Source organism: Pinus tabuliformis, chromosome J (genome assembly GCF_031772625.1).
Source record: "Pinus tabuliformis cultivar Carrire ecotype Pingquan chromosome J, CPIR1, whole genome shotgun sequence".
Taxonomy (NCBI): domain Eukaryota; kingdom Viridiplantae; phylum Streptophyta; class Pinopsida; order Pinales; family Pinaceae; genus Pinus; species Pinus tabuliformis.
In genome coordinates, this window is record NC_142295.1 from 1,428,725,119 (window position 1) to 1,428,749,535 (window position 24,417).

Genomic DNA, 24,417 nt, shown 5'->3' on the forward strand with positions numbered 1-24,417 from the left:
ATGGCCGATGATATTAAGCTACCTACCTTTAAAGGGACTGGATCAGAGGATCCAGGATCCAGAGCAATTCTGGTTTTTATGCGAAGTAGTATGGACAACGAAGCAGGTCTATGACAAAACTATAAAGAAAGCGCAACTTGTCACAACATTTTGAGATAGAGCGTTGACTTGGTACATGAAGTATTTGAGAAATCAGATCAAATCATTTGCAGACATTAAAATAGTGTTGGTAAAAGAATTTAAGAAGATGAAATATGATCGCTATGTATCACAGAGCTAAAAGAAATCAAACAGAAGCCTATTGAGTCTGTTTGGGAATTTGATCAAAGATTCAAGATATTATTGGATTAGGTGAGCTTTGAAATAGCTCTGCAACAACATAAATAATGGTTTATAGTTGCACTACTTCCACATATAAGATTTCCTTTGTCACAATAGAATATAGAAACTCAAGATGAAGCTTTAGAACTTGTGATGAAATTAGAATCTTCGCCTATAGGGGATACCAATGCAGGTATGCAGTAGATCCAGAGTCAGCTGGCAAATTTGACTCTATAGATACAAGATATGAAGAAAAGTAAAGAAGTCTGCAAAGAAGTGTGGTGTACGAAGTTTAAATAAGAAGGCCATTCTAAAGAACAATGCCCTCTCTTCAGAAACTAAGTGGCCAGTGGAGCACCGAATCCTTTGAATCCCGGATCCATCTTATGGTGTGAAATATGTAAAACTAGAGGTGAACATCATGCAAAAGTTTTATACCTATTACAGAGGTATGTCCAAACTCCAATAAACTTATATTGCAAATTCTACAAATCAGTAGGGCATGATGAAAATAATTGTCGAGTTTATGAATTGATGGTAGAGCGTTGTATTGATACCTATAGAATTCATGTTGAAGAACACGAACATGAGGAACATGGATAGTACAGTGGTCGAGGTGGTTATCATGGCTGAGGTCGAGGTGCTAGTCGAGGTGGTGGAGCTGGTCGAGGTCATGGACATATTATCTGCTACAACTGCGGCTAGGCAAGTCACTTTGTAAGAGATTGTCAGAATCCTACTACGACATGTAATTATTGCAAATAATTTGATCATGTAATTGAGGAACTCGTCTTGCCCAATTTGGTTTCTGCTACTGAGTACTCTGTTTTGTTGCAGATGATGGTAGAAGAAATGAATATTCTCACAACAATTTTCCTATAGTATGATAATGAGAAAATATACTATCAAAACTCAACACTAGCTACAAAACCCATTAGCAACCTTTATCGAAGTCTAGAGATGGGTGATTATGTGGAGTTCACTGTGGATGCTTCCACTTCAATTGAAAATATTGGTGCACTCAAGGAGAGGATAACAAACTAATTAATTTTGTCCTCCATTTCTTTGGGTTATAATTGTTTGTACTCTAGGTTCGCATACCCAACTAATTTGATTTAGTGAAATATATCAAATGGTTGAGTTGTTGTGTTTCTCCTAGTTCTCTCTAAATGTTGATGATAGTATGAAGTTAATGGTCTATTCAATCAATCTAGATCCCGGAACTAGATTAAAATGTATAACTTTCCTTATATGGACTTACAAATTTTTTCCTTTAGTAATATAATTATATTTCTCTGTCCTCCTCCTCTAGAGATATCTCAAAAGCAAGCCATAACACTAGAATCCAAGGCATAGCGTGGCGGTGCTAGAGATATAAAGCCTGAGTACAAACAAAATGGCCTTGTATACCCAACACACCATAAACCATCAGAACATGGGTGAGATTGAATCGGGGACCTGATCTTGTATTAGAGATGAAGATTTTTTTTAAGAACTTGACATTTAATACCATTTGTTGCCCCAAGAAATCCATATCAAGTATGTTGGCTCAGCCACAAATCAAATTCCACTGTAATGTTGACATTTGAAAATTTGGAAAGCTAATCATTGAATCCATATTTTGGGGTTGTATGCTCTACTATTCATTTTTATCCCATTGATTGCTATTATATGTTATAGCATTTATTGTATCGAGTTAGTTAATGGCAGTTCCCAATGATATCTGAAGATTTGTAAGTAATAATGCTACTTGTGTGTGAAAATGCAAATTTAGGTGGATTGTTGTTTCTCGGGATTCCAATGCCCAATCAATTTCAACATGTGCCTTGCGTGCTCATCCACATAGAATTATATTATAGTTCTCTTCCTTTGGCAAATTGATTAGTAATGTTTTTCATGTTTTTCAAAGTGTATGTGAAGTCCAAGTATGCCTCGGTTCTATCATGTTTCACTGTTTTCTGAGATGAGATTTGATGTATGTAAAATGGGGTTGTTAAATGAGTTTCATGTGATTCTTAATCCCTTCAGAGGAAGGGATTCAAGATAATGTATGTGCATTTTGAATCATTTCTTATATCAATTCCAGGAGGTTGTCACAATTCTGTTTTTTTATTATCAAGAGTATATCATTTTTAGAGTGGTGTTCTATGTGCAATAAAATACTTGTGAGGTCCAACACTATGTATGGGGTTTTGATTTCAAGATATGTTTGTCTAGAGTAAGGAATATTTCAAAGGTTTTCTACAATAGGCGGAAGACTAGGTTGTTGAACTTTCTATTGGCCATGTCTCTCTTGAACAAAATCTAGAAAACAAGAAGCAAGGTGGATCGTTTTTCATTGTTTGAGTTGATGAAGACAGACTGAGTTGATGAAGACAAATGAGTGTGATACGTTGCTCTAGCTTTATAAAATGTCATCACAATCTACTAACCATGTGATCCTTCAAATTTTATTATGTCTTTTAAACTAGCAAAGGACAAATATGTGGCAATAGTCAATAAATCATTTCCTTCAAATTTTATTATATCTTTTAAACTAGTAAAAGACAAACATGTGGCAACAGTGAATAAATTACTTCCAATATATTATTGGCATAAATTAAGCTACAATGAACACTAAAAACAATGCAATAGACTACTTTTTACTGTTCCATTGCATAAATTTTTTACTCCTTTTTGCACCCTATTTCTTAGGCCAAGGCCGCAATGATTAGTTTTAATTAATCAAAATTTAATATAACAATCTTATCACATTGAAATGCAATTTTAACTATCTGCGATTAAAAATTATAAAAATCATAAATATTTTGTATAAGAAAGGTGGGACGTGTTTACCAACATAGTCAAACGAAATTTCTTTGAAGCGACTTCCACATATTCTCTCACATCCACGCGCTTTACCTTATCATATTCCCTCGTGATCAACGCAGGCAAATGCGTGGCAATTGCTATAAATCTCTCCTTCAGTTCCCTGAGCTTTGGAATCCCGACATAAAATAGTCGCTAATCTCATCTGTGCTTCTAAGCATTCCACGGACAAATCAGAACCACGGGGGGTAGCCATTACCCATAAAGCATCGAATTCTTCTGTATCGAGGGTGCCAAGTACAGTTGCAGTTGCTTCGGCTCTGCCATGGGAACCGAGGCGAGCAAAGTGGTACCTCAGTCGGAATCTTTGTGGCCGAGGTTCAAAAGGCATATAAAACAGAAAAGCAAAAAACAGTCTTCCAAAGCAGGCGATTTCTCAAATTACGGTGTCGAGATTTCTCCTACTTGCCCTAACAGCGCGAAATCGAGGCCTTTGGTGAGGATTGTATCTATTAACCGAGACGGAGAATTCGTTCCTATAATTCTGTTACCTGTTGGGAAATCAATATCCAGAGAGCGGCAGCCCACAAAAAGGGAGAAGTCAATGGGATTCGATGCAGTAGAGATGAAGGTCAAGTCACGCGATCGCAAAATTTCGGTGAACTCACGCAAACTTGAAGTTTGTACTCAACAAAAAGACGAGGCTTCCATGAAAAAGTCAGATAACCGGTGGTGGTTTCGATTCACCAAGGCGTTTAAGTTCCCAAAGGTAAGGCTTCGATTTTTAGCATACATCAGCGGTTTTTGTGTCGGATATATATATATAGCTGGGAGGAATGTGTGACTGACGTTGCCCCGCTGCTATTTTTGTCTGACAGGCACTTGCTTTTCACGCAAACGGCCATAAGGTTTCGCAAAACCCTTATCCAAAGAAGTCAGGCAAAGATACCAAAACGCTGTGGTGGAGCGGCACGAAGCAGAAGAGGTCCGGGAGAGAAAGAAAGTAGCAAAATCGATCCCGGGACCAATAGAGCATTTATCCAAGTCTAATGGCACCTCCGCTGCAGTGGATTCTAAGAGCAGCAAGCTCTGGAAATTTATTAATTTTCGTAGGAAAGTGAGTTGTCATGGTACCAGACGTCAGGGGATCAAGTCCTCTACCCTCTCACAGCTTCCGCGCCCAAGAAAAAAAAAATAGTACTGCACCTAATTTCCAGCCTAAAAAGATTAATATGTCTGCAGAAAGAAAGGGAAGCATTACAGGGGACACCACAAGCGAAGGTGACGGATACAGTATGGCAATAAATTTATGGATTTTTATTATAATTATGGCATGCTTAGTAATGTTCTCAAACAGGCTCTTAGCCGTTCTGTGCACTTCCATGTGGTGGTATTTACTTCCCAGCCTCCTAAAACAGAACAGACTGTCAGCGGCAGCATCCTGTATTAACAGTGGCAGATTAAATGTTAAACAGGTGAGCCGAAGAAAATATAAGGAGAGTCCTTGCGATGTCAGCGGCCCCAGTGAGTTGTGTGAGTGAGGGTTTTGCAGTGGTGTTGGTATGCAAGGTTGGAATTTCAAAACAGACTCACCATTAAAATTTTACAGTTTTCACACCGCTGTACGGCTTTTACAATTTCAAAAACAGACGTTGACGACAAATCACACCTCTGGCCCGCTTGTAAATTTTTAAACTGTATATTTGACCGACAAATCACACTGTGACGGGCAAATTTCATCCCTGTTGTTATGTTGCGACGACTACTTCAATTTATAGTCAATTTCTACGGAATACTCTCATTCATAATGAATCGAGTGTTCGCATCGGTATACATAACACTAGGCATTTGTCGGGTTGGAATGGGATGTTAGGGGCTGGCCGTCCGGTGGTTGCCATTCACCCGTGACTAATGTTATAATGTCTGTATTAATGTAACATATCAGATTTTGACTTTGAAATTTATCTGTTTATTTTTTAAATTTATTTGCATGGGTAATATATTTGACATGAGTTACGGTGCTATCTTTGCCGCAAATTCTTCGCCATTCAATCCACACAGATACAAAACTTTAAAAAGGGAGCATATCTATAATTGAAAACTACCAACAGATGCAAAACGCATGGTTATCAAAAGGCTGACAATGTATTTACCCGGTGGGTTATTGACTTTGCTTGTTTCAACTTTTCGTGGTAACTCACTTTTACAGGGAAACACCATCACAGTATGAAACAAGTGTAACAGTGAAAACTACAAACAGATGCAAACAAAAGCATGGTTATCAAAAGGCTGACAATGTACTTTCCCGGTGGGTTATTGGCTTTGGTTGTTGCAATTTTTTTTTAACCTATTTTTTTTGCAATTTGTTGTGGTAATTTATTTTTTGAGAAATATTGTCACAATATGAACTAAATATGATATGTAGCATTCCTTTTTAGTACATGTATGTATGTGATATTGATAAGTCATGGTATCGCTATAATATTGTAACAAAGTCTATTTACAAGTTAATAATATCCATAGTAAAATAGGTATAAATATCCATAATATTGTAACAAAGTCTATTTATAAGTTAATAATGTCACATATCTAACCTGTCTTTAAGCATGTAAAAAAAATTTTCTACTATGATGTCTGCACCATCATTAACTTAGTCGTATATTCCTATGTCATTTATAATTGGCATTTAAATATTTCTATTATCGAATCAATGGTTTATGATAACGTATGGCCTAAATGTCAAACGCCATTACGCTACCATGCTGTCTCGGTACTATGCCAAGGTTAACCTTTTATGTGATTATAGAACAACCCAACCAACATTATATGCTGGCGCTCCCTCCGCTAGACACCTGGACTGGCTTTTAAGGCTGCCGGCCTGATCACGTGCTCGGGCATGGCTTTCCAAGCTGGAACTCTCCCGCGCTTGCACTTTGGTTTTACCGCCATGATCGACGGTGTAAGGATTCCGGGAAGGATCGAAGGCGGAGGTTGCTCCACGTCTCAAGGTTGGGACTTTGCGTTTATAAACTCAATATTCCGGATTCTTTACGATTTGGCTGGTTATTGTTCAGCGCTCCAGCGCTCTGTGCATCTCTTCATCGTAACTGGAGATCTGTCTCATATTCCGGCGCCATTCCTCTGTTGCCGCTTCTTGCCCACATGCAACCTCACCGTGATGGTCTCCGCTCCGAGGATGTAAGTCTCCAAATGCGCATGGTAAGAGCTCCATCTGTAAATGTAAGTCTCCAAATGCGCATGGTAAGAGCTCCATCTGTAAATGTTCTCATTGATTTTTAGAGTTGTTTAATTAACACACAGAATAACGACTGCACATTGTTGATTGACAGATGGAGATAATCCGCTATCGAGGCTTCCTCGGCGGTCTGCTCTTCTCTCCGGCGTTATCCTCCCAAATGTTTACAGGTACACAAATCATTTCTAACTTACCTTACGGGTAAATACTCTTGGTTCCATGTTTCAGGTTATATTTCCTCTGTGATTTATACTTCTATGCTTATTTTGCAAACCCCAGCCACCTTATCCCTCTACGATTGACGCAGATGGCGGTCAAGGACTTATGAGTTTACGGGTCCATGCGTGTAGGGTTTGATCTTGGTGGAAGCTGGTTAAACTTTCCCTTCTTCCACGGCAGTTTGAGTCTGAGTCTCAAGTCCATGAGACTATACAGCTCGACTGTGTCTATGTAACTACTGTACATTGTTTTGTCATATTTTATTTGTATTGATGGCTAAATTTACATACCCATCATGTTTCCTTCCGAATTAATAGATTTGGGACTGGACCCATATGGGTTTGACGGTTCTTGTTTTAAATGCAATGCCATGTTAACTATACTGGTTTACTTTTATTTTCCGCATGAGGTTTTCCCAGTAAGGGTCGGCTTTGAACATTATACAGTTTGCTTATTTAAGTTCTCGTTCTGGGTTCTAATCTCGTATTACCATATCTTTGATTTATGACGACATTTGTCCCTTTTTACAGCCGGACTTAAGGGTTTCCAACGAGTTCGCCCTGCATTTCATTCTATAGATGTAAGGACGAACTTGATGTTGAGTTCTGGCAAGAGAAAGACCTTCGGTCTTACATTCAGACTTTGGATATAAACTTTATGCTGTTCCTTTATTATCGAGAAGTAGATTCTGTATGCTATATAAGATTTGCTCTACAGCTCTCAGTTATGAATGTCATGGCTTGGCCGGCTTTTCTATTACAGCAATAATGGTTCTCTTCATGGTTACAGTATTTAGCACATGACTGCCCGTTCACTAGGATGATGGTTTCTCTGTTTGTTACAGCTGATGCGGACCGTCTGGATAAAGATTACTATCTATTGGCTGATAGAATGATACTGTTTACCTATTGATAAAATAATGATGTTCATCTGTTGATGAAGTAATACCGTCTCTATGTTGATGAACCAATACTGTTTATATGTTAATGAATAACACTGTCGCGTATTCAGGTTTAATGCTATGAAAGTCTGCTTGCAGTATTACCGCTCAGATTCTGGTTATTATTTGTAATCCATGCGTAGGTTAGGTTCTGTCTTCGAACTGTTTATCTTCGAAAAGAATATTGGCAGAGTCCGGCTACGGCCAGCCGCAGGTATCCACCGAGTCATCCCTGTCGCGGACTTGACCCGAATGGAGTCTTAAGGGTTTTGTTTCGACTCTACCGTCCTTCAGACCTAGCAACCTGAGAGCTATCTAAAGGAGTTCTTTTCAAGGTTATAGTTACACAGTTAATGGTACTTTGGCTTTCTATGTTCCTTATATGATAGGGGTCGATCCTACTACAGGACTCTTGGGTCTGTTCGCATGTTACCCGACCATCATGCTCTAACCCTATCTCCTGCTAACGTATTCATGTTACTATAACAGTTTATCTTCCCATTTCAGTTGTGCGAATAACTATGGTACTTATTTAAACATAACAGTATGCATTCCGAATCTTGCATAAACAGCTACAGTTTACTATCTACCAGTATTTTGGAGATTCTGTCGCTGTTAGCTATAGGTATTCTAAATTACCTGTACTGTGTAAATAACTGCAGATACTTCAGAGTTTTAGCTACTTACCTGTTTGCTGCCGGTGGAAAAATCTCTTCAGTAAGTCTCCTGTAAATTCCTGTGTCAAGCTCGTTATCCACCCATCCGTGAGACTTGTCCTCCGGGACCTGAGCCTCCCCCCGAGCTTACCCTTACCGGATCACAATCCTCAGTAAGACAGCACTTAGTGCTTGACTATCTGGTCACTACCAGACTTAGTCCAAAACAAGGTTTTTTCCCTTTTCTTCTTCTGTCTGTCTCTACAGCACCGAGAAAACTGTCCACCCTCCCCATTCCTTTTCCTGGAAATCCTTCCAGTTAGAGGAGGTGGTTATTTCAGTTTCATTAACTACTTTCCTTTTCCTTTTTCCAGTTCCCTTTTGGGAGCCCAATGCTTTTCTGAGTAATTCTTTAAACATTACTTTAATGCATATTTAAAATTAACAGATTACTCTTAAAAGAAAATAAGTTCTCAATGTCATTCAGTTTTTACCACAGTAAACTTTAAATAATTACATTTACGGGGTCATCACATCTCCCCCCCCTGAGTTTGGACATCGTCCCGATGTCTAATGTTCTCAAACAGCTCCGGATAAGCTTTCCGAAAAAGCTCTTCATCTTCCCAAGTGGCCTCATCCGGCCCATAGTGCTGCCACTGCACTTTAATTTGGGTAATAACCCGCTTCCGCAGCTGTACTTCTCTCCGGTCGAGAATGTTCAGCGGCTCGACCAAGACCTCTCCTTCCGGTTCGACCTGCAAACAATACCAGTGTCAGTTTTCTATCTCTTGACACTTCTTCAATTAGTTCAATTGAAAGTAACTCTTACCCGTATATCTTGCCACTTGATCACATGCTTAGGGTCATAAATATACTTTTTAAGCATGGATACATGGAAGACATTATGAATTCTAATGTGGCTTGGTAAGGCTAGCTGATATGCTACTGGCCCAACTCTTGCCAAGACCTGAAAAGGTCCAAAATAACGAGGCGCGAGTTTGGCACAACTGCTCCATTGCAAAGTACTCTTCCTGGCTTGTATTCTTATGTAAACGTGGTCGCCCACCTGATACTCTTTGAACCTTCTTTTTCGATCTGCAAAATTCTTTTGCCGATCCTGAGCGGCCTTCAGGTTAGCTCGCACCTTTTTAACCATGTCCTCCATTTCTTTGAGCATTTCAGGTCCCAACCTTAACTTATCCTCCGGGCCACTCCAATTTGAGGGCGTCCGACATTTGCGTCCATACAAGACTTCAAATGGAGACATTTGAATTGATGTGTGATATCCATTGTTATAAGCGAATTCCACCAGGTGTAGATAATCCTCCCACTGAGTCGGTTTTTGCATTACACATGCTCTCAGCATGTCTTCCAACACCTGATTCACTCTCTCCGTCTGTCCATCAGTCTGGGGATGGTATGCTGTACTAAAATTCAACTGTGTACCCAGTTCTGCAAATAGTGCTTTCCAAAAAGCGGATGTAAACTTTACATCCCGATCTGATATTATAATCTTTGGAAGCCCGTGGAGTCTGAACACATTCTGCATAAATATGTGTGCAATTTGGACTGCCCTGTAGGTCGATTGCACTGGAATAAAGTGGGCTGCTTTACTCAATTTATCAACTACCACCATAATAGAGTCATTGTTCCTCTTTGTTCTAGGCAACCCAGTTATAAAATCCATGGATATAATCTCCCACTTCCATTCCGGAATTGGTAGGGGTTGCAATAACCCAGCCGGATGCTGATGCTCTGTCTTGATCTGCTGGCATTCTAGACATCGCGCTAAATATTCAGCTACATGTCTTTTCATTCCTGGCCAGTAGTACTCCTTCCGAAGTGCAGCAAGCATTTTCTGATATCCAGGATGACCTGCGTAGTGACTGGTATGAAACTCATTCAGAATTAAATCTCTAAGATTATTGTCATTTGGTACAAACAGTCTCTTTTTATAAAACAACATTCCATCTTTGCTCACTTCATACCCTTGCTGGCTTTCCTGGCTGGAAAGTGACTTTTGTTGCTTCATTTGCTGATATTCGGCATCCAGGTTTGCTGCTGTTTTTATCTTTTCTTGCAAGGAGTTCTCCCACTTGCTGAGAGTAACTTCATATAAACAATGTACTTTTCGGCTTAGAGCGTCTGCTACGCGATTTTCTTTTCCTTTCAGATGCTTGATATCAAAATCGAATCCGCTTAAGAAATCTGCCCAACGGGCTTGCCTTTCATTCAGAGTGGGCTGACTGAAATAGTTTGTCAAGCTATGATGGTCTGTTAATAGCAGAAATTTCTTACCCAAAAGATAATGTCGCCACATTTTAAGGGCATGTATAACAGCTGCCAACTCCAAGTCGTAGGCAGAGTACTTCTGCTCATGTTCTTTCAGCTTTCTTGACTCATAGGCGATCACTCTTCCTTCTTGCATTAACACACCTCCAACGCCTTCTCGACTAGCGTCGGTGCATACTACATAATCCTTATTAGGATCAGCTATGCTTAAAACGGGGGCCGTAGTGAGTAAGTGTTTAAGTCGTTCAAAACTTTGCTGACATTCCAAAGTCCATTTGAATGTCCTTCCTTTCTTTTGTAAAGAGGTGATAGGATATGCCACTCTCGAAAAACCCTCCACGAATCTTCTGTAGTACCCTGCTAACCCCATGAAAGATCTGATATCTGCCACATCTTTGGGCACAGGCCAATTCATTATGGTTTTAATTTTCTCAGGATCCACTGCAATCCCTTCCTTGGTGATCACATGGCCTAAATACTGAATCTCTTCTTTGTAGAAATCGCACTTGCTGAATTTAGCATACAGCTGATGCTCTCGCAGGGTTTGCAGCACTATCCGGAGGTGCTCCTCGTGTTCCTCCCTGGAACGAGAATAGATCAGAATATCATCAATGAATATTAGTACAAACTTGTCTAAAAACTGATGGAACACGCTGTTCATCAAACACATGAATGTGGCAGGTGCATTAGTCAATCCGAAAGGCAACACTACAAATTCGTAGTGCCCATATCGGGTTCTGAAGGCTGTTTTAGCAATATCTTCTTCTTTAATTCTGATCTGATGATAACCAGATCGCAGATCGATTTTGGAGAATACTGTCGCCCCCTTGACCTGGTCAAAAAGCTCATCAATCCGAGGTAAGGGGTATTTATTTTTGATTGTGAGTTTGTTCAGCTGTCGGTAATCGATACACATTCGAAAGGTTCCATCTTTCTTCTTGACAAACAGCACCGGTGCTCCCCATGGAGATACACTGGGACGGATATAATTTTTATCCAACAATTCTTGTAATTGCATTTTCAGCTCAGTCAACTCAGGTACACTCATCCTATAAGGTGTCCGCGAAACTGGGGCAGCACCTGGTATTAACTCAATGGTGAAGTCAATATCCCTCTTCGGAGGTAATCCAGGAATTTCCTCCGGAAACACATCCGCGAATTCTTTTATTATTGGAAGATGGTCTAGCGGACTCCCTTTATCTTTGGTTTCTGCATAATTTATCTGAATGGCATACACTTGGCATCTTTTCCGAATGCATTTCACTAACTGGGATGCAGTGATAGGCCGGACCTGCACTGGCCGTTTAATTCCCTGCATCTCCTGTTCCATTCCCAAGTCATCCTTGAATCGTATGACTTTCGTTTTGCAGTTCACTAAAGCCCAATGCTTTTCTAACCAATCCATCCCAATCAGGACGTCATAGGATCCAAGTGGAAGCATGTTCAAATCTGCTACCACCTGCTGTCCTGCTACCGTTATGGGGCAGTTTTTGATTTTTGCCATTACTCGTCTTTTAGCACCTGTAGCTAGCTGTACCAGCCACGGATTCTTGAATTTTTCAGGCTGCAATTTACACTGTTCAACTATCTTTGGACTAATATAACTTAAAGTAGCTCCTGGGTCAATTAGAACAGTGATAGAAAGGTCTGAAATTTTACCTTCGAATTCTACCATGGTGGGCTGATATTCTGCCTGGCGGTCGTCCAAGGCTGCATTAATTTTTGGCACACTTCGCCCCATGTCGCCCACGGTTGATGCCTCATGAATCTTAGAGATCTGATCAGTTCCCTTCCGTTGCGGACAGTTCTTGACATAGTGTGGTCTGCCACAGCCCCAACACTGTACTGGGGGTCTGGTTGCTCCCTCATTATCCAATTTGATGGATGGCTCTCCCATTCTGGTTTCACTAACAGGCTTGGGTCTGAATGAGCTTCTTGGTGCTGCTTTGCTACTCTGGCCTTTGACACTTCCTTTAGCTCCACCAACCCGGCCTCCTCTATTGTTTCCCACAACTTTACTACCCTTTTTCTCATTCCATTTCCTATTGGAACTGTCCCCTTTCTGTTTGCTCTGCTGGTAGCACATTCTTGCTTTACGGATAGCTTCGTCCATGGTTCTGGGATTGTCAAATTCAATCCTTTCTCTCATATACATGGGCAAACTGCTAACGAACCTTTGCACCTTTGCTTTTTCTTCTTTAAGGTAGGGTACATAACGGAGCAAGGAGGTGAAACGATTGATGAACTCATCCATAGTCTGCTGTCCCAATCGCAGATCATGGAATTCCTTTGCTTTTTCGTCATAAAAGCGCTCTGTCAAATATCTCTCTTTAAAGTATTTTTGAAATTTTTCCCATGTTATGGTTCGCTCGCTTACCCCCTTTACAATTTTAACTTCTTCCCACCACAATGTTGCCTTCCCTTGCAACTGAAAAATGGCCAATCTCGCCTTCAGGTTATGGTCATACTCATATAGCTGGAAATATTTATTCATGTTAATCAGCCATGCTTCAGCTGCTTCTTCTTGCTCTCCATCGTAGTGTGGGGGTTTGATTTTCCGGAATTCTCCCTGCAATTCCACCTTTTGCCGCTTTGAAGTCTGCTGTTCTGATGCATTATCAGATTGATCTTCTCCATCTTCTGGAATCTCAGATTCTGCGTGATAACGCTGCTCCTCCGTCATTCTCTGTTGCTCTGCGCTAGGGTTGGCCAGTGGCGGGTTCTGTTTGTCAGACAAACTTTTTAATATCCTTTCCTGCTCCATTGTCAAACGTGCATTGTCCTCACGCAACCGAGCCATTTCATTCTTCAGCTCTTGAACTGTTTCTAATATGGCCAGATTTGTACTACGGGTCTCCTCCCCCAACTGCACCCACAACTCTGGGTTGTTTCCCGGATTCATTTTCCCTGTATTCACCTGGTCTGTTCTAATCATAAAACAGTCAACATTGTGAGCTTCTGGCACAATTTAATCACCTCAATCAAGAAATATCAATGCTATAAGGACTTTTTTTTTTTTTAAAGGAAAACATGCTATTCATACCCCAGAGGCCACAGTATGGCAACCCGGGCTCTGATACCAATTGTCACATATCTAACCTGTCTTTAAGCATGTAAAAAAAAAAATTTACTATGATGTCTGCACCATCATTAACTTAGTCGTATATTCCTATGTCATTTATAATTGGCATTTAAATATTTCTATTATCGAATCAATGGTTTAAGTTAACGTATGGCCTAAATGTCAAACGCCATTACGCTACCATGCTGTCTCGGTACTATGCCAAGGTTAACCTTTTATGTGATTATAGAACAACCCAACCAACATTATATGCTGGCGCTCCCTCCGCTAGACACCTGGACTGGCTTTTAAGGCTACCGGCCTGATCACGTGCTCGGGCATGGCTTTCCAAGCTGGAACTCTCTCGCGCTTGCACTTTGGTTTTACCGCCATGATCGACGGTGTAAGGATTCCGGGAAGGATCGAAGGCGGAGGTTGCTCCACGTCTCAAGGTTGGGACTTTGCGTTTATAAACTCAATATTCCGGATTCTTTGCGATTTGGCTGGTTATTGTTCAGCGCTCCGGCGCTCTGTGCATCTCTTCATTGTAACTGGAGATCTGTCTCATATTCCGGCGCCATTCCTCTGCTGCCGCTTCTTGCCCACATGCAACCTCACCGTGATGGTCTCCGCTCCGAGGATGTAAGTCTCCAAATGCGCATGGTAAGAGCTCCATCTGTAAATGTTCTCATTGATTTTTAGAGTTGTTTAATTAACACACAGAATAACGACTGCACACTGTTGATTGACAGATGGAGATAATCCGCTATCGAGGCTCCCTCGGCGGTCTGCTCTTCTCTCCGGCGTTATCCTCCCGAATGTTTACAGGTACACAAATCATTTCTAACTTACCTTACGGGTAAATACTCTTGGTTCCATGTTTCAGGTTATATTTCCTCTGTGATTTATACTTCTATGCTTATTTTGCAAACCCCAGCCACCTTATCCCTCTACGATTGACGCAGATGGCGGTCAAGGACTTATGAGTTTACGGGTCCATGCGTGTAGGGTTTGATCTTGGTGGAAGCTGGTTAAACTTTCCCTTCTTCCACGGCAGTTTGAGTCTGAGTCTCAAGTCCATGAGACTATACAGCTCGACTGTGTCTATGTAACTACTGTACATTGTTTTGTCATATTTTATTTGTATTGATGGCTAAATTTACATACCCATCATGTTTCCTTCCGAATTAATAGATTTGGGACTGGACCCATATGGGTTTGACGGTTCTTGTTTTAAATGCAATGCCATGTTAACTATACTGGTTTACTTTTATTTTCCGCATGAGGTTTTCCCAGTAAGGGTCGGCTTTGAACATTATACAGTTTGCTTATTTAAGTTCTCGTTCTGGGTTCTAATCTCGTATTACCATATCTTTGATTTATGACGGCATTTGTCCCTTTTTACAGCCGGACTTAAGGGTTTCCAACGAGTTCGCCCTGCATTTCATTCTATAGATGTAAGGACGAACTCGATGTTGAGTTCTGGCAAGAGAAAGACCTTCGGTCTTACATTCAGACTTTGGATATAAACTTTATGCTGTTCCTTTATTATCGAGAAGTAGATTCTGTATGCTATATAAGATTTGCTCTATAGCTCTCAGTTATGAATGTCATGGCTTAGCCGGCTTTTCTATTACAGCAATAATGGTTCTCTTCATGGTTACAGTATTTAGCACATGACTGCCCGTTCACTAGGATGATGGTTTCTCTGTTTGTTACAGCTGATGCGGACTGTCTGGATAAAGATTACTATCTATTGGTTGATAGAATGATACTGTTTACCTATTGATAAAATAATGTTGTTCATCTGTTGATGAAGTAATACCGTCTCTATGTTGATGAACCAATACTGTTTATATGTTAATGAATAACACTGTCGCGTATTCAGGTTTAATGCTATGAAAGTCTGCTTGCAGTATTACCGCTCAGATTTTGGTTATTATTTGTAATCCATGCGTAGGTTAGGTTCTGTCTTCGAACTGTTTATCTTCGAAAAGAATATTGGCAGATTCCGGCTACGGCCAGCCGCAGGTATCCACCGAGTCATCCCTGTCGCGGACTTGACCCGAATGGAGTCTTAAGGGTTTTGTTTCGACTCTACCGTCCTGCAGACCTAGCAACCTGAGAGCTATCTAAAGGAGTTCTTTTCAAGGTTATAATTACACAGTTAATGGTACTTTGGCTTTCTATGTTCCTTATATGATAGGGGTCGATCCTACTACAGGACTCTTGGGTCTGTTCGCATGTTACCCGTCCATCATGCTCTAACCCTATCTCCTGCTAACGTATTCATGATACTATAACAGTTTATCTTCCCATTTCAGTTGTGCGAATAACTATGGTACTTATTTAAACATAACAGTATGCATTCCGAATCTTGCATAAACAGCTACAGTTTACTATCTACCAGTATTTTGGAGATTCTGTCGCTGTTAGCTATAGGTATTCTAAATTACCTGTACTGTGTAAATAACTGCAGATACTTCAGAGTTTTAGCTACTTACCTGTTTGCTGCCGGTGGAAAAATCTCTTCAGTACGTCTCCTGTAAATTCCTGTGTCAAGCTCGTTATCCACCCATCCGTGAGACTTGTCCTCCGGGACCTGAGCCTCCCCCCGAGCTTACCCTTATCGGATCACAATCCTCAGTAAGACAACACTTAGTGCTTGACTATCTGGTCACTACCAGACTTAGTCCAAAACAAGGTTTTTTCCCTTTTCTTCTTCTGTCTATCTCTACAGCACCGAGAAAACTGTCCACCCCCCCCATTCCTTTTCCTGGAAATCCTTCCAGTTAGAGGAGGTGGTTATTTCAGTTTCATTAACAACTTTCCTTTCTTTTTTCCAGTTCCCTTTTGGGAGCCCAATGCTTTTCTGAGTAATTCTCTAAACATTATTTTAATGCATATTTAAAATTAACAGATTACTCTTAAAAGAAAATAAGTTCTCAATGTCATTCAGTTTTACCACAGTAAACTTTAAATAATTACATTTACGGGGTCATCACAAATAAAGTTATAATTTAAATTTACAAAATCATAAAAAATTAGCTAGTGGTAAAAGAAGACAAAACATGTCAATTTAAATTCAATTTCATGTCATATTTTTTCTAAAATTTAATATCTATTTTTTACCTAATTTATTCGTTTTCTTTAAAAGATATCATTAATATTTTACATAAATTTTTAAGTAGTGACAAAACTGCGACCCCCCATTTCTCTATTGATTTATGTTTTTCAATTCCAATTTCTTTAAGAGATGTGTTGTAAACATTCTAAAGATTGCTAAACAAATTTAAAAATAAAAAGTAAGCATATTTTTTAATTATTATTAAAATACTAGTAAAAATGATCATCTTTTCGTATATATAAAACCGCCACCCAAGAAACTACCCTTTCAAATTTATAAAATCAATTTTTTTTAATAGAAATTTGAAAATAACATATAACAAAATGTTAAAATTATGTTTTGAAAATTTTTAAAATATATTTTAAATTTTTTATAATAATTTTTTTAATTATGATTATAATAACATATTTTATATTATTCAAAATATAATATATAAAATTATTTGTTTAGAAATTCTAATTCTATTTTTATATATATTTTTAAAGAGTTTTAACATTTCATTTAACTTTACATAAAGTTATTTATATTTTGTGAGTGATTAACCATAGCTTTTACCAATATTTACTATCAGTTGACTTATTTGCAAATTTAGTATTTACTTTTTTATAACATTATTTATATCTTCTAAAACCATTAAATAGGTTCACTATAGCTTTTACTAAAATTTATTGTGACTTAGCTTTGTTACAAATTTAGCATTTATTTTTTATAATTAACAAGTATGAAACTCAACTCATTTAATTGATAAATATATATATATATATATATATATATATATATATATATATATATATTTATCTTTTTTCATTTAAGTACTTATATATATATATATTTATTTATCTTTTTTCATTTAAGTACTTTTTTGCTTTTGCCATATAATGAGACACATTAGCATGCTTTTACCCTATATATATTTTACATAGTGAGAAATCTATCATAGTTTAGTTATCAAACTATCGGTGGGAACGAGCATTGTTGGCTTTATCTGTGAATGTAGGCTGATCCATCACTGCTATTCAAGGAAAACTATCTCACTTGGAATTACCTACTAATGATCCATAAAGGGGAGGTTTTCACTCTTGCCAAATTTCTTTGAACCTTGAGCTCTATTAGTATACATCAATGTAACTAAATATCTATTAGTAATTATAATATAATTGGTTAGTAATTTCTTTCAAAATAAACTTAATAATAACCAATATTTTATTCACACATTAAATTTACCTGTTAAAAGTTAATTATGATTTATTAGTAGTTTTGGAGATATTATATAATTATTATTAAATGAAATGTTGTTTATTTTCCAATCACATTGTGCTAGACTTTCTATATATAAATGAAAATATAAAGTTATAATTATATATTTATAAATTTCAAATTAATTTGTTAGTTTATGTAAAGTTAAATTGTAATTAGTTTTGAAATGTTATGTATGAGGTTTAAATTCTCCAATTCACATGTTTCTAGGTAAAAAATATAGATATTATAGAAATTATAGTTGTAATGGTTGAAATCGATCTCATACACACTAGTACAAAACAACTACAATTATTAATTCTTCTTAAAAAAATTATAATTAAAATAATATTCAATTTTATTATTTTTAAATAAAAAATTAAATTATAAATAAGTTAATATCTTTCTTCATATAAATAATTAAAATTAAATATCATTTAGAAACATATAATTGTACTCTATAACCTTAATATGGCTTGAAAATACATCATCTTAACATTAAAATACACCAAACTAGTTTTCTTGCTGATATTATCTAAGTTAAAATTATCCTTACCTACTGAGGAAAATCCAATGATTTGTTTGACGGTGAGTTTACAATTGAGATGTGATTGGATTTTCCACTTTCAAGGAAAATGCATGAGTTAAAATCATATTTTGATTGTGTTAACAAAAGTGATAATATATATATCCTATGAAATGTGTTTAATGATTTATTCAAATGTAATAGTCCACATGTCAGTGTGAGAAGTTTTATTTTAGGATATTTTTGGTATTTTTAATGCAAAAAACTCTTACCTTTTTAGTTAAATGGAATAGAATTTTAAAATTTTGAAATAGACTCGTCTCATTAATCATATACAAACCACAACTATATTAAAATGATCAATACGTTAACAAGCTATAAATTAAATTTTAAAATTTTGAAATAGGCTCATCTTATTAATCATATACAAACCACAACTATATTAAAATGATCAATACGTTAACAAGTTATAAATGAAATAAAATTTTAAAATTTTGAAATAGACTCATCTCATTAATCATATACAAACCAGAACTATATTAAAATGATCAATACGAACTAACAAGTTATAATTTTTTATTATGCTCACAATTAACCTACGATATTTTATCAGATAAATAGGAATTACACTTCCACCTCTTTATATATATTTATTATTGAATTTAGTTTTCCAAAAAAATTCTTCCAAGGCACTCTCATTTAAAAATTGTGTTTGAATTTTAATTCACCCTCCTTTTTCTAACATCATCAATCTGTAAAATTTAATAAATTATATATTAGAATTAAGCAGGTTGTCTTTATATATGATTCATTTAAATTTTAAATAATTTTTTATTGAATGGGTAATAGTATGGAGTTGAGTTACACTTTTTGGTAAGAGGGGGAGCATTTAGGTGAAAAAAGAGAGGACTTGATCGAACAGTTTAAGCGTTCAATCGAGCCATTTTTAAGCACTTGCTCGAGCTCCTCGAAGACTAAAAAATAGTTCAATCAAGTTATTTGAATTTAAAATAGCTTGATCGATCTATTTAAATTTAAAATGTTCAATCAAGCTATTTGAATTTAAAATAGCTTGATTGATCTATTTAAATTTAAAATTTAAGCGCTTAATCGAGCTTCTGAGATCCTAAAATCCACAGTTTCAACAACCCTTCTATAAATTGTTTTGCAACACCATTTTGTAGCCTTGCACACTTAGGGAAAATTTGACCTTAGGTGGCAAAGTTGATCATGTTGGATTCATGAAAAAATCCTCTATCCAATGACATATGAGTTTGACATTTTTGAATTCATATGAAAATTTTCAACTAATTTCTTTTAAACATAATGCTTGAAACTTTTTTGGACAATTTTAAAGAGGTTGAATAAAAAATCGATAACATAAAAATACATAATGAAAAAATTTCAAAAAATACCACTATCTCGTTTATGAGTCCTCTTCAAAAGTGTACTCTAGGTTTTTCAATTTATTTAAATAGTTGAAAAAAACTTTATATATTTAAATGTAATTTAATATTACTTCACTCTCTTTGAAAAATAATAAAAAAAAATATAATTTTGCATAAAAGATAAATTTTTAATACGAAAAAATTAGTTCTTTATGTAGAGCATGCTCATATATATATATTTTTAAAATTACACATTTTAGAGTAAGTTATGTTAAGTGAACACACACATACCTCTTAATATGTGTGAAAATTTACAAGGAAGAGCATTTCATTTAGTGGAAAATTGACATATTATAAGACCCTAATGTTTTTTGCAAAATATATCACTATTTTTGCAAAACATATCACTAAGTCAACATAATTCTTCACAAATTGTCTTTTTATTCTGAATCAAAATTCACAATACTTATATAAATTTTGAGGACTTCAATTCGATTAAAAAATATAATTTTGAAATTTCATCACCATATTTGACCAAAAAATATAACCAATCTTCATACATTCACCGCAATATGTAACCTCCAAACAAATTTAATAAATATTTCCGCTTTTGCAAACAAAAAAAAATACCTAATTTAGAATTAACATATATCTCTCACCTAAAAAATATCAATACCATGTACCATCCTCATGGGCAATAAAACCTCCAAAACAATAAAACATACTTAACTACTTCTTAATTGATACATGAAATCAAGAGCTCCTCTTTGACTAATATCTCAACGAACTACACATGATTTATATTATATGCGAGATGCACGGTATCAGAATGAACTGCTACAATTTGAAAAGAGCTTCATTCATACATCAAACTTACACCACTTTGGGATTTCACAAAGCTATTTTATATTCACGTAACCAATCTCGAGGTGAATTTCTTCTAAATGACTCAAGTCTTATTGAGATTTCATAAAAGTTCCCCAAAAAAAACAGTGTTTACAACCTAGGTCATCTTTTGGTTTAGAGTACCTATGTCTAAGTAGAGATAGGGCCATAATTGAAGCTTGTTTTTAATTTTTTTTGAAAGAGATATTACTTTTAATGAAAATTTCAATTTAATTGGGGTAGAGATTAGTAATAACTTTTAGGAGGATATATAGTTCATAAGTGTTTGTTATTTGTATTAGTATTTTCAATTTTATTTTTATTTAAGTGCTTAAATTAGTATAAAATATATTTATGTTATGATAAGGAACATTTTATATAATGTAAACATTTTTGCCTTATGAAATATATCACATTTTTTCATAACGGAAACATTTGAAACTTTATTCAAAATATCTTTATTCAAAATTATGGGAAGCTTAAATAAATGAAGATCAAATCGACTATTTTAGGAATAATAGAAATTTCATATCAACACGTCAAATAGAGGTAGTGGTAGGTTTGGAAAGAAAAAAACGTCGGCAATTCCTATTTCCACTTCTATAGCATTATAAATGTCCTTTGACATGCGAGGGAAATAGCGCTCGCCCTCTCTCTCCACGCTCGCCCTCTTTCTTCACGTGTTGTCACTCAGAGGGCGAGCGCTATTTTCCTCACATGTCAAAGGGCATTTATAATGCTATAGAAGTGGAAATAGGAATTCCCAAAAAAGTCCTCCCAAACATCAATTTCCAGACCTAATTTCAAGCAACTTGCATTCAATTGCTGTTCCACGTGTCTTCAAAAAGTCTATATGTCAAGGTCAATATTAAATGGTTTAAAAATGAATGTGTTACAAGGGTTGATTGACAGTATAATGACGAGTAATAAGCACCTAAGTATCTCACTAAAATATTTAATAATTTCAAATTATGTTATATCTAATCACGTACGCATCAACATATTTCGCATTAACTTATATCGTAAAGCAGTACGTGACAAAATCATATAATTTTTATTATTATCGGAGTTAAATGTGGAGCATCTGATTCACCATGGCATTTATTGAAGTTTGTAACGATGGGAATCAAATGTTGAGCCTCTCTCCCCAAGTGAAGGTTCTTTATAAAGAATTAATTAACCCGCCATTTCAATTCAATTTGTATGACGCATCAGCTATAGGATATAATAATCAAGAGTTATTCCAGTCTCGTTCAAAACTATAGCGATTTTTATGCCAATAAAGATTATGCAAATGAGACAAATAAAATTAAGCAAATCAAACAAAACGTTTATGGCATGTGACCCCGCCATGAGCAGGCCTAACTCGAGGCTGGGTTATTTAACAATTCAACCCAAAGTGATAAATAAATGAAATATCAACACATACCAGAACCCGAAACACAACTATCAAATCGAATCTCCACCGATCACCCCAACATAACGAACTTGATAATATATTTTATTAATAATATTAATAAAATATTATTAATATAATAAAAATAAAAATAAAAAGATAATTATTTATATAGAAATATTAAAGATACACATATATTATTACTCATTTTACAATTTTAATTTTAGCTATAAAATTTCACAGACATATTTTTTTGAATAAAATGTTTCTATTAAATTAAATTTTAGGTGCTAGAAACTTTAGAAACTTAAATAGTATCTTATTGAAGTTATCCATTATTAATAATGATTATTGGAATATTTAGTGTTGAATATATAATTAAATTATTATTAAATACTTTAAAAGAAGCTAATGAAATATTTTAAAGCATTTTATAATGATGACCTTAAATTTGATCATTCTCTCTGTGAACATTATTAATTTTTTTAATAAAGAGATTCCCATATCATATGCATCAAAAGGTGTAGATAAGTTAAAAAAGAAAATATCAATTTTTTTTTGTTGTAGTAGTAGATAAGTTAAAAAAGAAAATATCAATTTTTTTATACATAAAATGGTGCAACACCAAAACAGTTACATCTATTCATCGAACTAGCCACTATGTTGAGCTTGCTTGCACAAAGACATTGCATTAAATGTTAATTTGAAATCCATTTCCAAATAGATTTCCTTAATCTAAATATCATTAGGATTTCATTAAAATATTTATAATTTATATGGTGGATTAATTTAAAGTATTTAATGATGTGTGCAATCATTAGAATGGAAAGTTAATTGTAAAAATTAAATAAGAATGAGAAAATTAATAATCAGTAAGTATTTTGATTAAATTCAATGTATAATTAATAAAATATTTCCATAAAAAATAATATTATTAGTTTTGATCCATTTTAAATACTGATCTAATATGAGTTGAGAGGGATCTAATTTCTTCATGTGTAAATTTTTTTATGAACCGATATTTTATTTATTTATTTATATTTAGGTAGACATGAGCGAAATTTCAACTTTGATGACAGACACACAAAGTTACACATAATACTAGGTTGTATAATGAGCCTCTCGGCTCAATTATATGCAAAATACTATTACTAGAAATTGCATCAGATGTTGCAAAGGAAACGCTGTAAGGCATAAATTTGAGAAGAATCATGACATATAAAAAATCTGTGAACATTATTAATTTTTTTAATAAAGAGATTCCCATATCATATGCATCAAAAGGTGTAGATAAGTTAAAAAAGAAAATATCAATTTTTTTTTGTTGTTGTTGCACCATTTTCTTTTTTGTTGTTGTTATTCCCTTATATATTCAGAGAAAATTTAGTTTGCATAAATATAAAACTCTGTGCATATTTCTTTCTCCTCTCCTAATATTTTTTGAACCTTAATCTCTTCCCTTATATATTCAGAGAAAACTCAGTTTGCATAAATATAAAGCTTTGCATTCATCGCAAATTGAACCTAAACTATTTGCATAATAAAATAATCTTCCTTTTACCTACAAAGAACTCTTAACTTTTATATTTTTTTATTACTCATTTTTTTATGATATTTATTATAATCATCTTTTAAAAATATACGAAGCCAAACTCTACCAACTATGAAGCAAAATGTCAAATAAGCATTTCCCAACTCCTATATAAGCAGCTATAAACCTAATTACAAGCAACTATAAAGCATCAATACAGTGACTTACTCTATCCTTCAAGAGTAAAATGTGGTAGTTGCAACAGATTTAATAGTGCACAGGGCTGGCAAAATATCATAATTTGGAGTTACGGACACAACAGAGTCTTGAGTGAATGCTCAAGATCTTCCAAACCTAGACAGTTATATAGATCAAATCAATTATAACTTTTGGTCATAAGAAATTAAAGAAGTGGGATTTGAAATGTACCCTATATTCAGACACAAACGTTCTTCGTGTCCTTTTCAGTTTTTAACCAAAAAAAAGAGTAGCAAACTATTGTGATAAGCCATCTAATATAATAAACAAAATGTTGTAAAGCTCTACAAGTTGAAAAGACTGAATACAAAGAAGAGTCCCCATCTTCCTTCTACAACTGTATAACAAAGGTTTCTATCTTTAACACTACAAATGTACAAGCACAAAGATTAGATAGGTCCATTTAGTTCTGAAGTTGTATAGCTACATTGAAATGAAAAATGAAATAAAACAGATTTTGTACATACATAATCAACCCCATCCAAAACCTGCACGACAAGTCCTGCTCCTAGTGAAG

The 24,417-nt window shown here is 35.6% G+C and overlaps 1 protein-coding gene, 1 long non-coding RNA gene and 1 pseudogene across 3 annotated transcripts; all 3 read left to right on the top strand.

Moving 5' to 3' along the window:
• Window positions 1-5,100, top strand: LOC149232726 (uncharacterized; annotated as a pseudogene). Its single transcript, XR_016248479.1, has 4 exons — window positions 1-106; window positions 885-1,026; window positions 3,397-3,898; window positions 4,008-5,100. The product of XR_016248479.1 is annotated as an uncharacterized LOC149232726 (transcript).
• Window positions 5,101-5,886: 786 nt separating this feature from the next.
• Window positions 5,887-6,556, top strand: LOC149232727 (uncharacterized). Its single transcript, XM_089376555.1, has 2 exons — window positions 5,887-6,348; window positions 6,480-6,556. The coding sequence occupies exon 1, from the start codon at window positions 6,026-6,028 to the stop codon at window positions 6,329-6,331; it is 306 nt and encodes a 101-aa protein (XP_089232681.1). The 5' UTR covers window positions 5,887-6,025; the 3' UTR covers window positions 6,332-6,348; window positions 6,480-6,556.
• Window positions 6,557-13,684: 7,128 nt separating this feature from the next.
• On the top strand, window positions 13,685-14,749 carry LOC149232728 (uncharacterized). The gene is made up of 3 exons (XR_016247559.1): window positions 13,685-14,216; window positions 14,306-14,381; window positions 14,519-14,749. It is a non-coding gene; the product is annotated as an uncharacterized LOC149232728 (long non-coding RNA).
• The last annotated feature ends 9,668 nt before the right edge of the window (window positions 14,750-24,417 follow it).

What these genes read in the sequence shown, in the direction of transcription:
- LOC149232727 (XM_089376555.1), top strand. Translation starts at nt 6,026, where the DNA reads ATGGCTTTCCAAGCTGGAACTCTCCCGCGCTTGCACTTTGGTTTTACC.